The sequence below is a fragment of the Chiloscyllium punctatum genome, chromosome 27 (genome assembly GCF_047496795.1).
Source record: "Chiloscyllium punctatum isolate Juve2018m chromosome 27, sChiPun1.3, whole genome shotgun sequence".
Taxonomy (NCBI): Eukaryota; Metazoa; Chordata; class Chondrichthyes; order Orectolobiformes; family Hemiscylliidae; genus Chiloscyllium; species Chiloscyllium punctatum.
Genome location: NC_092765.1, coordinates 42,935,018 through 42,948,125, shown reverse-complemented (window position 1 = coordinate 42,948,125; position 13,108 = coordinate 42,935,018). Strand labels below are relative to the sequence as shown.

Genomic DNA, 13,108 nt, shown 5'->3' with positions numbered 1-13,108 from the left:
ACCCTGTTCAATTTGCAACCAAAACTCTGTAGTGGTTGTTTGATCAAATCTATATATACATTTGTCTATTCTATTAATTTATCTACCTTGTTACGGATATTTTCACATTCAGATACAGCTTTGACATTTTCTAATTATCCTATGTGTCGCCATAGTGATGCTCTATTACCTCTCTACTCTTGTGTCACTTCCTGACCGACTCCGCTTATATCCAATCACTGCTGTGTTCTGAAGCCCTGACACTGCATTTGTTATTAAATTTTCCCTTTGTTTGATCCTCCCACCCTGAAAAAAAGCTATCCCCTCGAGAGGGCTTGGTCTGTATAGAGCAGGCCTGATTCCTGCTGGCTCTCTGCTGCTTCCTGTTGTTATGAGCCACTCTATTCTTCAAGATACTGTGCATTTGAGACCCAGCAGCAGTCAGGCCTGCCCTATACTGACCAGGCCCACTCGACGGGATAGCTTTATTTTCCGAACCCCTCTGGAAATGTGGCCTCCCTCCTTTTTGCCTCTATCACTGCCACTCCCACGGCCATGCCAGAAAGTCTGGTACTAGGATTTTGGTTCTGACCAAGTATCTCCAAGGTAATGAACCAGTTGCACAAATGCAGCATCCTTCTCAGAGGGCAGGCTGCTTTTCAAACGGTCAGATCACTGCAGATGCTGCTGCTGCTGTGGGACTCTTGCTGAACATGCAGCCAGTCAGCAGCGTGAACTTTACTCTGAAAGCATTTGGGTGAAGAACATACCGCAAAGTAAATGCAGGGAGTGGGCGCCGTGTAATCTCCCTTCATCAGCTCAATGGACTCTTTCCAATTGCATCCCTGTGGTGTTTGTTAGATCAGTTTCGCGCACATCCTTTTCACATGTGCTGATTGGCAAAACTGTAATCCAGCCGAGCTCGCAAACAAAGTCCGGGAGATCAGTCCTGAGAAACAGCCTTGTCTTGTTACTGAAACTCCGTCTGCACTTGCTGTGAGGCCTGTTCTTCAAACAGGGGAAAGTGAGGACTGCAGATGCTGGAGATCAGAGGTGAAAATGTGTTGCTGGAAAAGCGCAGCAGGTCAGGCAGCTTCCAAGGAACAGGGGAATCGACGTTTCGGGCATCAGCCCTTCCTGTTTCTCCTGTTCCTTGGATGCTGCCTGACCTGGTGCGCTTTTCCAGCAACACATTTTCAGCTCTGTTCTTCAAACAGTCTTTAATCGAAAGTGAAGTTACTCCGGGTAGCGCGCTTGCCTGTTGGCCCACCAGCACAGTGCTTCCGCCACATTGCCTGTGGCACTCCATGCTCGTAAAATCCTGTGCTATCTCGGCAGCAATCAGACCTTGCTAGGATGAATAGCTGCTATTTCGAAAAAGAAAACTTTTCAAGAAATTGTTCCCCAGCATCTCATTGCGAAGTGTGGAGTCTGCTTATTGCTCAGTAGGCAGCACTTGAATAGGCTCTTGTCACAGCAGTACTATTCCACATCTTCATCTGTACTTTGTGTGGATTAGTCAGCATGTTCACTTTCTGAATAAAACTAAAAATTCTCACTGTCTTCATTTGGAAATTGTAACCCTTGACTTAGGACAAGAGTATCGCTGGGAAGTATTTCCCCAAGTCAAAAACATTTGGAAGGATAATAAGTGACATAAACTGAGCAATTACAAGCTGTGAGTTAGGCATGAGATTTATTTCATTTTGTTTCATATTTAATATGGCCACTTTTGGAATGCTGCATTCAGTTCTGGTCTTCCTGCTTCAGGAAGGATGTTTTGAAAATTGGAAGGGTTCAGAAAAGATTTAGAAGGGTGTTTGCCATCGTAGGAAGGTTTGAGGTAAAATGAGATGCTGAATAGGCTGGGGCTATTTTCCCCTGAGCGTCAGAGGCTGAGGGGTGACCTTATAGAAGTTTATAAAATAATGAGGGGCATGGATAGGGTGAGTAGTCAAGGTATTTTCCCCAGGAGAGGGGAATCCAAGACGAGAGGTTTAAAGTGAGAAGGGAAAGGTTTAAAAGGGATCTAAGGGACAACATTTTCATGCAGAGGGTAGTGATTGTATGGAATGAACTGCCAGGGGAAGTGGTGGAGCTGGTACAATAACAACACATGAATAGGAATGGTTTAGAGCAACATGAAGCAAATGCTGGCAAATGGGACAGGTTTAATTTAGGATATCTGGTCAGCATGGATGAGTTGGACCGACTGGTCTGTTTCCGTGCTGTATAACTCTGACTCAATATACTGCTGTGCATTACCAGAGAACATCTCTCCTCAGATAAGAATAAAATTGCTTTTGCTTGGGGTCAAAAGGGTAATCGTTTGCCCCTCAATTGTCCTTGCTACCCATATGGACAGAATCCCTGTGAACAGAGAATGGGTTTGGTGCTTTGAATTGTCACACAAGAAACTGAATTTTTATATGCCTTTTCATTAATGCCTTTTCTCCCCATTTTTGTGTTTTTAAATTTCAGTTGTTTTGCTGGATTCCAAAGAGTCACAAGCTGAACTAGGATGGACAGCTCACCCATCAGATGGAGTAAGTCTGAATCACCTCCTTGATGTTTTCCCTTCAGGTGATATTCACATTGCATTTTACCAACTCATTTTGAGCTCAAAGTTCATTTGTGACTACCATCAATCTTGGAAAACCAAGTGGATTTGGAAGGACTATGAGAGAAGTTGGAGATCAAGAGCCCAGTGGTTCCCTCGTTCCTGTCCTGTGTCAATCAGTTAAAGTTAAGAGTATTGCAGTACTGTCGTTATCATGGAACCCTCGAGCAGTGATTTGTCAGTGTTACGTCTCGTGGTTCCCAATAGTGTCATAGAGTCATAGAGATGTACAGTATGGAAACAGACCCTTTGGTTCAACCCGTCCATGCCGACCAGATCTCCAAACCCAATCTAGTCCCACCTGCCAGCACCTGGCCCATATCCCTCCAAACCCTTCCTATTCATATACCATCCAAATGCGTCTTAAATGTTGCAATTATACCAGCCTCCACCACTTCCTCTGGCAGCTCATTCCATACACTTACTACCCTCTGTGTGAAAAAGTTGCCTCTTAGGTCTCATTTATATTTTTCCCCTCTCACCCTAAACCTATGCCCTCTAGTTCTGGACTCCCCCACCCCAGGGAAAAGACTTTGCCTATTTATCCTATCTCACAATTTGACAATGGGACATCATCAAACATAGATTTCTTTTTTAATCCACCTGGTAAAATTAATTATCTTTTTAAAGAATGATATCGCTTTAAAGCTCTATTTGTGTGCAAAGATTGGAACAGAAAATAATTGCCGTAACGTTTTTAATAAAACTGAACAATAGTTAGGGATAAAGGAGGATAAGGGAGATTGGATACATCGGCCATGCTGCATAGTTTCTTCCATAAACTTCCAGTATTTGAGTATACACTATAATGCTTATCAAGTCCTGTTCCAGGTACCGTTTCAAGACACGTATGATAGAATATAGAAATGTGTCTTTCAACTGCTCAAACCTGCTCAATCCATTCAATTAGATCATACCCGACCTGCACTCTGAATCTGCCTATTTCTACCATTTTTCAGCTTACAACTACTCTCCAGGGCAATTAGGGCTGGGCAATGAATACTGTCCCCGCTGGTGATTTGCTTATCCCATAGAATGAGAAATGTATGAGTAGTTTTTTTTCGTTATACTGTACATGATAAGCTGCTCGAAACAGCCTGGCTGAGTGACAGTTACCTCCTTCTCAGCCACTCCTTCCTGATAAAAAATCAGCAGGAACATGAGACAGTTATTACCCATCACCAGTGTTCATTTACTTAGAGTTTACACTCTTATTGATTTTGAGATCATTAAAGATGTCCTAAGGTGAGACTTTTGTTTACTCTGATATCCTGTTTGATTAAATGATTCTCTGCTGGGCACTAAACTGCCTTTTGCCAGGATGGAACAGATCCGTTACAATGTGCTCTGTAAAGGATACTGGCCAAGTAATTTTGATTGGGAAAAAGTAGGTGCAAAGGCATTGGAACTGGGGATCTTGTGGGAATCCTGATGAAGCTGACTCCTTCCCTTACCACACAGCCATCAAAAGTCTCCAATTCTGTGTTAAATTCAGAGATTGCTGAGGGTTCGGACTCCCTTCAGCCTATTAGTACCCCAAGAAAGACTGGAGGGTTAAAAACTTACTGTAACCGCTGGCTAACTATTAAAATGAGCCACTGAACCCCCATGCCCACTAATTCCTCCTTATGACCAGATCTGACACCTGCCCCATCCCTCACACAACCCAATCCCTACAATCTCCCCCTCAACCCAATCCTCCTCAACGCTCGTCCCCACTCCTCTCCTGGATCAAACACCGTACCCCTTACATTTACTTCACTGACCCAGTCTGGCCAACCTCACAGACCGATTTACTGTGGAAGAAGGCTGATGAAGTGAAGAGTGAGAACAACATTGATCTGACTGTTTCAGTGAGCGTTTAAGGGAATTTTTAAGTTTCCTTGCAACACCGAGCTGTTTTCTGCATCTGAATTCTGACCTGGTCAAGCGAAGTTAGGTTTTTTCCTTTCGCAGTCCACCACATTGTCTCGCTTTACCTGCCGACAGATGCTGCACCAGTGTCCATGCCCCTGTCCCACCACCCAAAGTTGCTTCTTGGTTCAGTCAAGGAACCACTGGATGTTTGCCTGCTTCTGTTCAGCACTTTATGCATTAGCACTCACTCAGCACTGGGCCCCTCACAGACAGGCAGTATTCTAAAGAGTTACAAACTTATTTTTAAAAATTTCTTTCATGGGATGTGGTATTCACTGCCTAGAGTAGCATTTGTTGCTTGATGCCTGTTTACCCTTGAGAAGGTGGTCGTAAGCTGCCCTTTTTGAAGCACTGCAGTCCATATTGTGCATGTATGACCTCACACATTGGCCTCATGGCTAAAGGTTTTGGGTGGGAGGAGCAGATAGACTGTCAACCTTGTGACCAGTTTGGTTGCAGAATCTAATATTCACAATAGGTATTTAACTGGAATAATAGAATTGAATGCTTGTTTCATCGAGAGATGATTATATTTATCGGTTGCGTTGTCTTTATTCTGCTTTTTTTAACCTCCAAACCTCTGCCGTTCCCTGAGGAGGGGGAGGTTTTGATTTATTTTCTTCAATGTGACTATTTTAGCTGAAACTTTGCAGACCACACTTGCTTCCAAAATGCATCAGTAGCTTTCAACTTTTACAATCCCTCTCCTTGACCTGTGATCATACCTCAGCCTTGCTTTCAAAATCTTTTCAAGAAAAAACATTGCTCAGATTATGTTTTTCAAGAATGTTTGAATGGGGATAAGGAAGCAAATTTAGACATGATAGATAATACTAATTACACACTTGTTACAATCTTTTTGTTCGAATAATAAATCCCTTTCAGTTATTTTTCTCAGTGGAACAATTAAATTGAGTGTTTCTGTGATTTGAATACAGACTGGGTGACGAATTTGAGTGGGTTTTAAATTTCATGTTTTTAATAAAAAGCTTTTCTTTTTTAAAAAAAACACTCTTTCTTCAGAAAAGTTTATCAGGCTAAGGTCTAAGCATCTTTCCTCAACTTAATATGAGATTTTTTTCAAAATTCATTCGCGGGATGAAGGTATTGCTGACTAGGTCAGCATTTATTGCCCATCCCTAATTGCTCACAGGACAGTTAAGAGTCAACCACATTGCTGTGGATTTGGAGTCACATGTAGGCTAGACCAGGTAAGGATGGCAGTTTCCTTCCCTCAAGGACATTACTGAACCAGCTTCAACTTTGGAGTCTATTCCCCTGCTGTTTCAGATCCCTTACTTTCAACAAACCCTGGAATGCCTTGGCAAGCTATGCATCACATTCCACCATCAGCTTCCTTGGATTTCCTTGGTGCAAGGATATCAGAACAGAGGCCTGATGACAGTGTTGGGCAAGTTGTTGGAGGGAATCCTGAGGGACAGGAGTTACACTTATTTGGAAAGGTGAGGACTGATTAGGGATAGTCATCATGGCTTTGTGCACGGGGAATCATGTCTCCTAAACTTGATTGAGTTTTTTGAAGAAGTAACAAAGAGGATTGATGAGGGCGGAGTGGTGGATGTGATCTGTATGGACTTCAGGAAGGCGTTCAACAAGGTTCCCCATTGCAGACTGGTGAGCAAGGTTAGATCTCATGGAATACAGGGAGAACTAGCCATTTGGATACAGAACCCGTTCAAAGGTAGAAGGTAGTGGTGGAGCATTGTTTTTCAGACTGGAGGTCTGTGACCAGTGAGTGCCACAAGGATCGGTGCTGGGTCCATTACTTTTTGTCATTTTATATAAACGATTTGTAAGTGAATGTAAGAGGTATAATTAGTAGGTTTGCAGGTGACACCAAAATTGGAGGTATAGTGGACAGCGAAGAACATTACCTCAGATTTCAATGGGTTCTAGATCAAATGGGCCAATGGGCTGAGGAGTGGCAGATGGAGTTTTATTTAGATAAATGTGAGGTGCTGCATTTTGGGAAAGCAAATCTTAGCAGGACTTCTACACTTAATGATAAGGTCCTGGGGAGTGTTGCTGAACAAAGAGACCTTGGAGTGCAGGTTCATAGCTCCTTTAAAGTAGAGTCACAGGTAGATAGGACAGTGAAGGCGATGTTTGGTATGCTTTCCTTTATTGGTCAGAGTATTGAGTACAGGAGTTGGGAGGTCATGTTGCGTCTGTACAGGACATTGGTTAGGTCACTGTTGGAATATTGCATGCAATTCTGGCTTCCTTTCTATTGGAGTGATAATGTGAAACTTGAAAGGGTTCAGAAAAGATTTACAAGGATGTTGCCAGGGTTGGAGGATTTGAGCTACAGGGAGAGGCTGAATAGGCTGGGGCTGTTTTCCCTGATGCGTTGGAGGCTGAGGGGTGACCTTATAGAGGTTTATAAATTGTGAAGGGCATGGATAGAGTAAATAGACAAGGTCTTTTTTCCTGGGGTGGGAGAGTCCAGAACTAGAGGGCATAGGTTTGGGGTGAGAGAGGAAAAATATACAAGCGACCTAAGGGGTAACTTTTTCACGCAGAGGATGGTGCGTGTATGGAATGAGCGGCCAAAGGAAGTGGTGGAAGCTGGTACAACTACAACATTTAAAAGGCATCTGGATGGATATAGGAATTGGAAGGGTTTAGAGGGATATGGGCTGGGTGCTGGCAAATGGGATTAGATTAGATTGGCATATCTAGTCTGCGTGGATGAGTTGGACTGAAGGGTCTGTTTCTGTGCTGCACATCTCTATGACCCTGTGACTTTCCCTCTGGCTGGTGCCACCTTCGTCCAGGATAATACGTCCAGTGTAACTGAGGGAGAGTCACTCCACCCCACAGCTAGAACCCACCCTCTCCTTTCCAGCAAAATAGCTACCTCCAACTTGTACATAGGGTCAAACCCACTGTCTGCCCTCAGCTTTCCGAATGAGTATGCATTGATACAAGAAAGTACCTCAATAAAACACCGTTCATTCATTGTTGTCACAGAATTTAATCACTGACACATTGCTTTAAAGAAAACTAAATCTCCAACTTCTGTCATCAGTGTCTTCTGAGGATGTGTAGATTTCTGTGTGTTTCCCAAAATAATTCACGAAACATTAAGACCATGCGAAATAGGGACAGGAGTAGGCCATTCGGCCCCTTGAGTCTGCTCTGTCATTCAGTCGGATTATAGCTGCCCTGGCACTCCTCATGCTCACTTTAATACACTTAAAATTAGCATTTAGAATGATCAAAGCATTATTTCAGGTATGCTTCCCAATTTGCTCTTGATCCATTAAGTTGCTCAGTGTTATCTATCACTGGAGACTCCCTGGTTAATGGCGCAGTTTATGTTTGTTGACACTTTGAAATGGAAAGAAAAGCTGTTCAGTGGGAGTATGGAATATTTGGAAATTCTTCCTGGTGCTCAGGAGCTATGGTGCTGCTAGACCTTATGGTCTCACGTACAGTCTCCTCACCATTTTGAATTTGATGAAAAACATGGACTGTCAGCCAGTCAATATATTAAAAAGCCGAACCTGCAAACACCGTGGTTGGTAATTTGTTACAGACACAAACCAAACTTTTGCGTCGAATGCTTCTCAGCTGTAAACTGAAGTTGCTAAATGTATTTAAGTCCTAAAAACATCCTCACTGAATGAAATAGAAGTGTTGGACAATTGTTTCTGATCATAACTCAAAAGAAAACCTTTTACCAATCAAACAATATCTAAACTCTCAATCCACCAGAGTCTATTTCGGTTAAATATAGTAACCTTAACCAACTACTGTCAGATCAGAGTAAACTAATATGTATTCAGCAGAACAGAATATAGATTACTATCCATATAAACCAACACATCACTTGAGTTGCTTCCAAAACGAGAAATCCATTAAGGAGAGAGAAAATTCAATCTGAACAATTAATCAATTATGGTATTACTATGATTGACTCTTTTTAGGATAATAGAGTTACAACTTGACTCTGGTCAAGAAAACCTTTAACTAAGCTACAAGTGGGCTGAGACTCAACAGATACAAGACAATTGCAAACTACTACTGTGCAATACAGATTTTTCAGAACTTCATATGTTGTTTATTGTAAGTGCATGTTCTTGGATTACAACATTTATGTGCTGAGTGTGTCAAGGGTGGAATTGACAATGAGGTAGGGATAGGAGAAGGATTATGGGAGTTCATCAAAACCTTTGTTCTAAAGCTTAAATAAAAGAGAATTTCATCCGATAGATTTGGGCAGAATTTGGCACATTCAGTACTCAGCAATGGGTAAATCCAGCATTGCAGCCCCTGGCAAAATATCAAAATTTAGTTTTTGAATAGAAGCAATACCTTGTTGTGGAAAAATTAAATAACCTTTTGAAGAGTGATATCTGCCAAGAAAGTTATAATATTGAGGCTCTATTTGTGTGCTAAAGGGGAACAGAAAATGATTGCCATTAAAGTTTTAATAAAACTGAACAGTATTTAGGGATAAAAGAAGATAAAGGGAGGTTGGATACACAGTCCCTGCTGCAACGTTTCTTACAAAACCCTGGGAATGCACAACAAGGCTTATCAAAAATTGTCCCACCGACCATTTCAAACCACAGAAACATACAATAGAATATAGGAATGTGCCTTTCAGCTCCTCAAACCTGCTTCTCCATTCAATTAGATTGTGTCTGACCTGTACTTTGAATCTGCCTGCCTATTTACTTAACACCTAACAAAACACTATTAATTTCCATTTTTAATTGGACTCTCACCAACAGCTTTTCTGGGGAAGATGCCAGAACTGCTTGCTGACATCGCTGTAAGACTAGTTCTAATTTCAAGGTTCTACCCGTTCTCTGGACCCCACACGAGAAGCAATGGCCTCCCTTTATCTTTATTAAAAGCTTATTTGACCCTTGATTAAATCATCTCTTTAATCCTGGCCATGAATTTCATTTGAGTTTGGAGGAATAAAAACAATGGCAATATTTGAATATGAATACTGACTGAGGAGGAAGCATGTCTTGTTTTGAGATTCTTAATTGTTGTTTTGTCTCTCTCTTCAGTGGGAAGAGATCAGTGGAGTGGATGAAAACTATAAACCAATCCGCACTTACCAGGTCTGTAACGTCATGGCTCCCAATCAAAACAACTGGCTTCAGACTGGTTGGATTACACGGCAGAATGGCCAGAGGATCTTCATTGAGCTGAAATTCACATTAAGAGACTGCAACAGCATCCCAGGAGTGGCTGGAACATGCAAAGAGACGTTTAACCTTCACTACATTGAGTCAGACAGTGACCTTGGTGGAAACATCGAGGAAAACCAGTATGTGAAAATAGACACCATTGCAGCGGATGAAAGCTTCACACAGGGAGATCTTGGAGAACGCAAAATGAAACTCAACACCGAAGTTCGAGAAATTGAGCACCTTGGCAGGAAAGGATTTCACCTCGGCTTCCAGGACGTGGGAGCTTGTGTGGCCCTGGTCTCTGTAAGAGTTTATTACAAAACCTGCCTTTCCACGATGCAAAGTCTGGCTGTCTTCCCAGACACAGTGGCAGAAGCTGCCTTTTCGACGCTGGTGGAAGTGCGGGGATCGTGTGTTAATGATTCGGAAGCCGAAATGGGAAATCCCCCTCGGATGCACTGCAGTGCAGAAGGTGACTGGTTGGTACCGATTGGGAAATGTACTTGCAGTGCTGGCTACGAAGAGAAAGATGGCAGGTGTGAAGGTAAGCACTTTGTCACAGGACCTTTCTTTATGGCTGGTGTGGGCTTTGGGTTTGTAAAGCGGAATGACACCAATGACATCCATATTATTTATAGCATTGAGCAGTACCATTTCAACAGTGCTTTTTTTAAATCTAGGCAAAACTGCACTTACCGTGTCTCTCTCTTGATGGCAGGAGAGAGGATTGTGGGTCTTCATGAAGCACTGTTATCCCTCAAAAGAAGGTTTGCCCACATTGCTGTTTGTCAGATAGTCTCTGTGACAATCATAGACTGAGTAGATTTACCTGAGTTGAGGTGATGCTCGTGTGAGATTGCAACATCTTATTCTCTCTCTTATGGTTAGACTGCCAGGCTATCTTTACTTTCATCTTTAAAAAACTAGAAGGACCTTTTACACTGTGCTGTCCCTGTCCTAGGAGTGTTTGATGGGGGCAGGGTTCTACTTTCAGCAGAAGAGTCGAGCGAGTATTGTTTTCAGTTTTTAAATGTGAAGTCTGCCAGGGCTGCGAGTGTTGTCCAAGTGAGTGAGTTGCTGCAGCATCCTTGCCCCGGCCAGGTGCTGATGGGTAATGAGGTCACTGGTAGGAATGCTGATCAAGAAAATACTGCTTTCTTCTGGAACAGGTCAAACTTCAGTAGTTGGGCAGCTGTAGCCATTCAGATTAAATGGTGAGTTAAGTCAATACAGTTTGAAGGTGAACCATTTTTGAATATTCAGCCTCTGTTGCCCTGGTCTTATCTCGACATGGTCGATTCCCCAGCTACAGGTGGGTGAATGTTGCTGGTAGAGTACTGGGGCATGAAAGTGCCTTTTCCTTGCGGGTGATGATGATTCCCTGGTAGCTGGGCTGGTAAGTGACCTTCATACCCGAGCGTAGTTCATGTTCAGAAACTGCTGTAGGCTGGCTCTGCTTGCTCTTTTATTCTGGAGTTTGCCAATGGGACTAAGTGCTGTCAAGTTTTAGGCAAACAAGCTTCAGGGGACCTCGTGACAGATTCTGAATGGAGCATTTTGAGCCAAGGATACTTCCTGTAGCAGTGACCGCTGGCTGCAATGATTGAACTCGCTCGGTCTGGACCATCTTTCCTGTGTGTCAGGACGGATCCAGATTTGTGTCTGATCTTGTTCGATGTCGGGATTGCTTCTAGACCAAGGCAGAATCGGGAGACAGATGCTAACAGAACCTGAACTAACCATCTCGGCGAAAGGAGATCAGAGTCAAGATTAGAGTGATGCTAGAAAAGCACAGCAGGTCAGGCAGCATCCCAGGAGCAGGGCAATCGACGTTTTGGGCAAAAGCACTTCATCAGGAAAGGCTTTTGCCTGAAATGTCGATTTCCCTGCTCCTCGGATGCTGCCTGACCTGCTGTGCTTTTCCAGCACCACTCTAATCTTGACTCTGAACTAACCATCATTGAGCAGATGATTGGTGAGTGGGCATTGCTTCTTGGCACTCTTATTTATCTTGTTTTTATTTTGATGATGATTAACAGGAGACTGATCTATCAGTTACCTCATTACCATTGCTTGAAGAGTGGCCATTTGTGAACTATATAGAATTGACTTGGTGCAATTTTAATCTAACCTGTTCTGGAGGGCAAAGCCTATCCTTTTTCACTGCACATAGTTGTGTAGCTAATTGGAGTCTATAATAGCATTTCTGCAACTCATTTCCTTCCTGACTCCTAAGCTGCAGATGGACTTCAAAATGTATTAATGATGAATGGCAGGCACTTAAATTGCCTGGATATAAGGAAATGAAGTAATGAGCATGATGAAATTTTGTTGAAATATAATTTCCTATTGGGTTACTTGGAGACTAATGCTTTAAAGTGCTTGATGCATATTTTTTGTGTGTGCTTGTAAATAAATTGATAGCTTCTAAAAATTGATTTGAATTTTAGATTTTTCTCCCATTTTTAGGTCACCAATTATTGCATCCACCTCCAACCATTAGGAAGAATTTCAGAACACAAAAATAGCTCTAAAATTATCATGCAATGTTTAATCTGTGTGAAGTTGTTCAGCCATTTTAACAGATGTGGACCTCATTAAAACAAAGGAAATTCCAACTCTGATTTTTTTTTAGAATTCTTCCTCTTTATAATTTGACTCAAATATAAAGTGCAACTGTATGGGTTCATACTCTATCCCCCGAGAGTGGAAAACTCTTCATCCTGCTCCTTCAATTAACTTAGAAAGGCAAGCACCAGTTGTGGGCACTCAGAATCTTTCCTAGGGTTGAGAAAAGTGGAGAGATCTTTTCAATCACTCAGGGATTTTTAGGTACAGGGAATATGTTTCCTCCTTGTGGCCAATCCAGGAGAAGAAATAGCAACCTCAAAGTTGGAGCCGAGGCTGTTTCAGAGTTAAATCAGGAGACACACTCTCCACACAAATGGGATTTAGAAACCAGCAAAAAAGCTTTCTCCCCCAAAATGCTTTGAAGACTCAGTCAATTGAACCTTTCAAGATAGTGATCAATAGAGTTTTGCAGGTAACGGTATCAAGTGACGTGGATCAATGGTAAGTAATTGCAGTCGAAGGAAAGATCAGACATGATCAGATTGAGCAGCGGTCAGATTTGTGAAGCTTAACGGCCATCTCCTATTCATATCTTTATATGTGCTGTTATATACTCAAGGACACAGTACACATTAATTGGAAGAGGATTCCCACTTAAATCACATTTCTGTTTGTGTTTTATGTGGATACTTGTTGGTATGTATTCTGATTTTATGCATATTCTTTCAAAAGTAAGATAACCTATGCATATCATTGTTTCATACGTACTGGCAATTATGGGGAAAATAGTACCTTTTTTTAAAAGAGTCCTCTAATAACATATAACAACTTCACAAAGGAAAGG

At 42.2% G+C, this 13,108-nt stretch overlaps 1 protein-coding gene across 4 annotated transcripts in view; it reads left to right on the top strand.

Annotated features, from left to right (window-relative positions):
• The window catches only part of LOC140453661 (ephrin type-A receptor 7-like), a 596,634-nt gene that overhangs the window by 100,644 nt on the left and 482,882 nt on the right, over window positions 1–13,108 (top strand). For all 4 annotated transcript variants that reach the window (XM_072548551.1, XM_072548549.1, XM_072548548.1 and 1 more), the window contains exons 2-3: window positions 2,461–2,525; window positions 9,568–10,237. In XM_072548551.1, coding sequence (XP_072404652.1) covers window positions 2,461–2,525; window positions 9,568–10,237 — 735 coding nt within the window. The remainder of the gene's footprint in view (window positions 1–2,460; window positions 2,526–9,567; window positions 10,238–13,108) is intronic.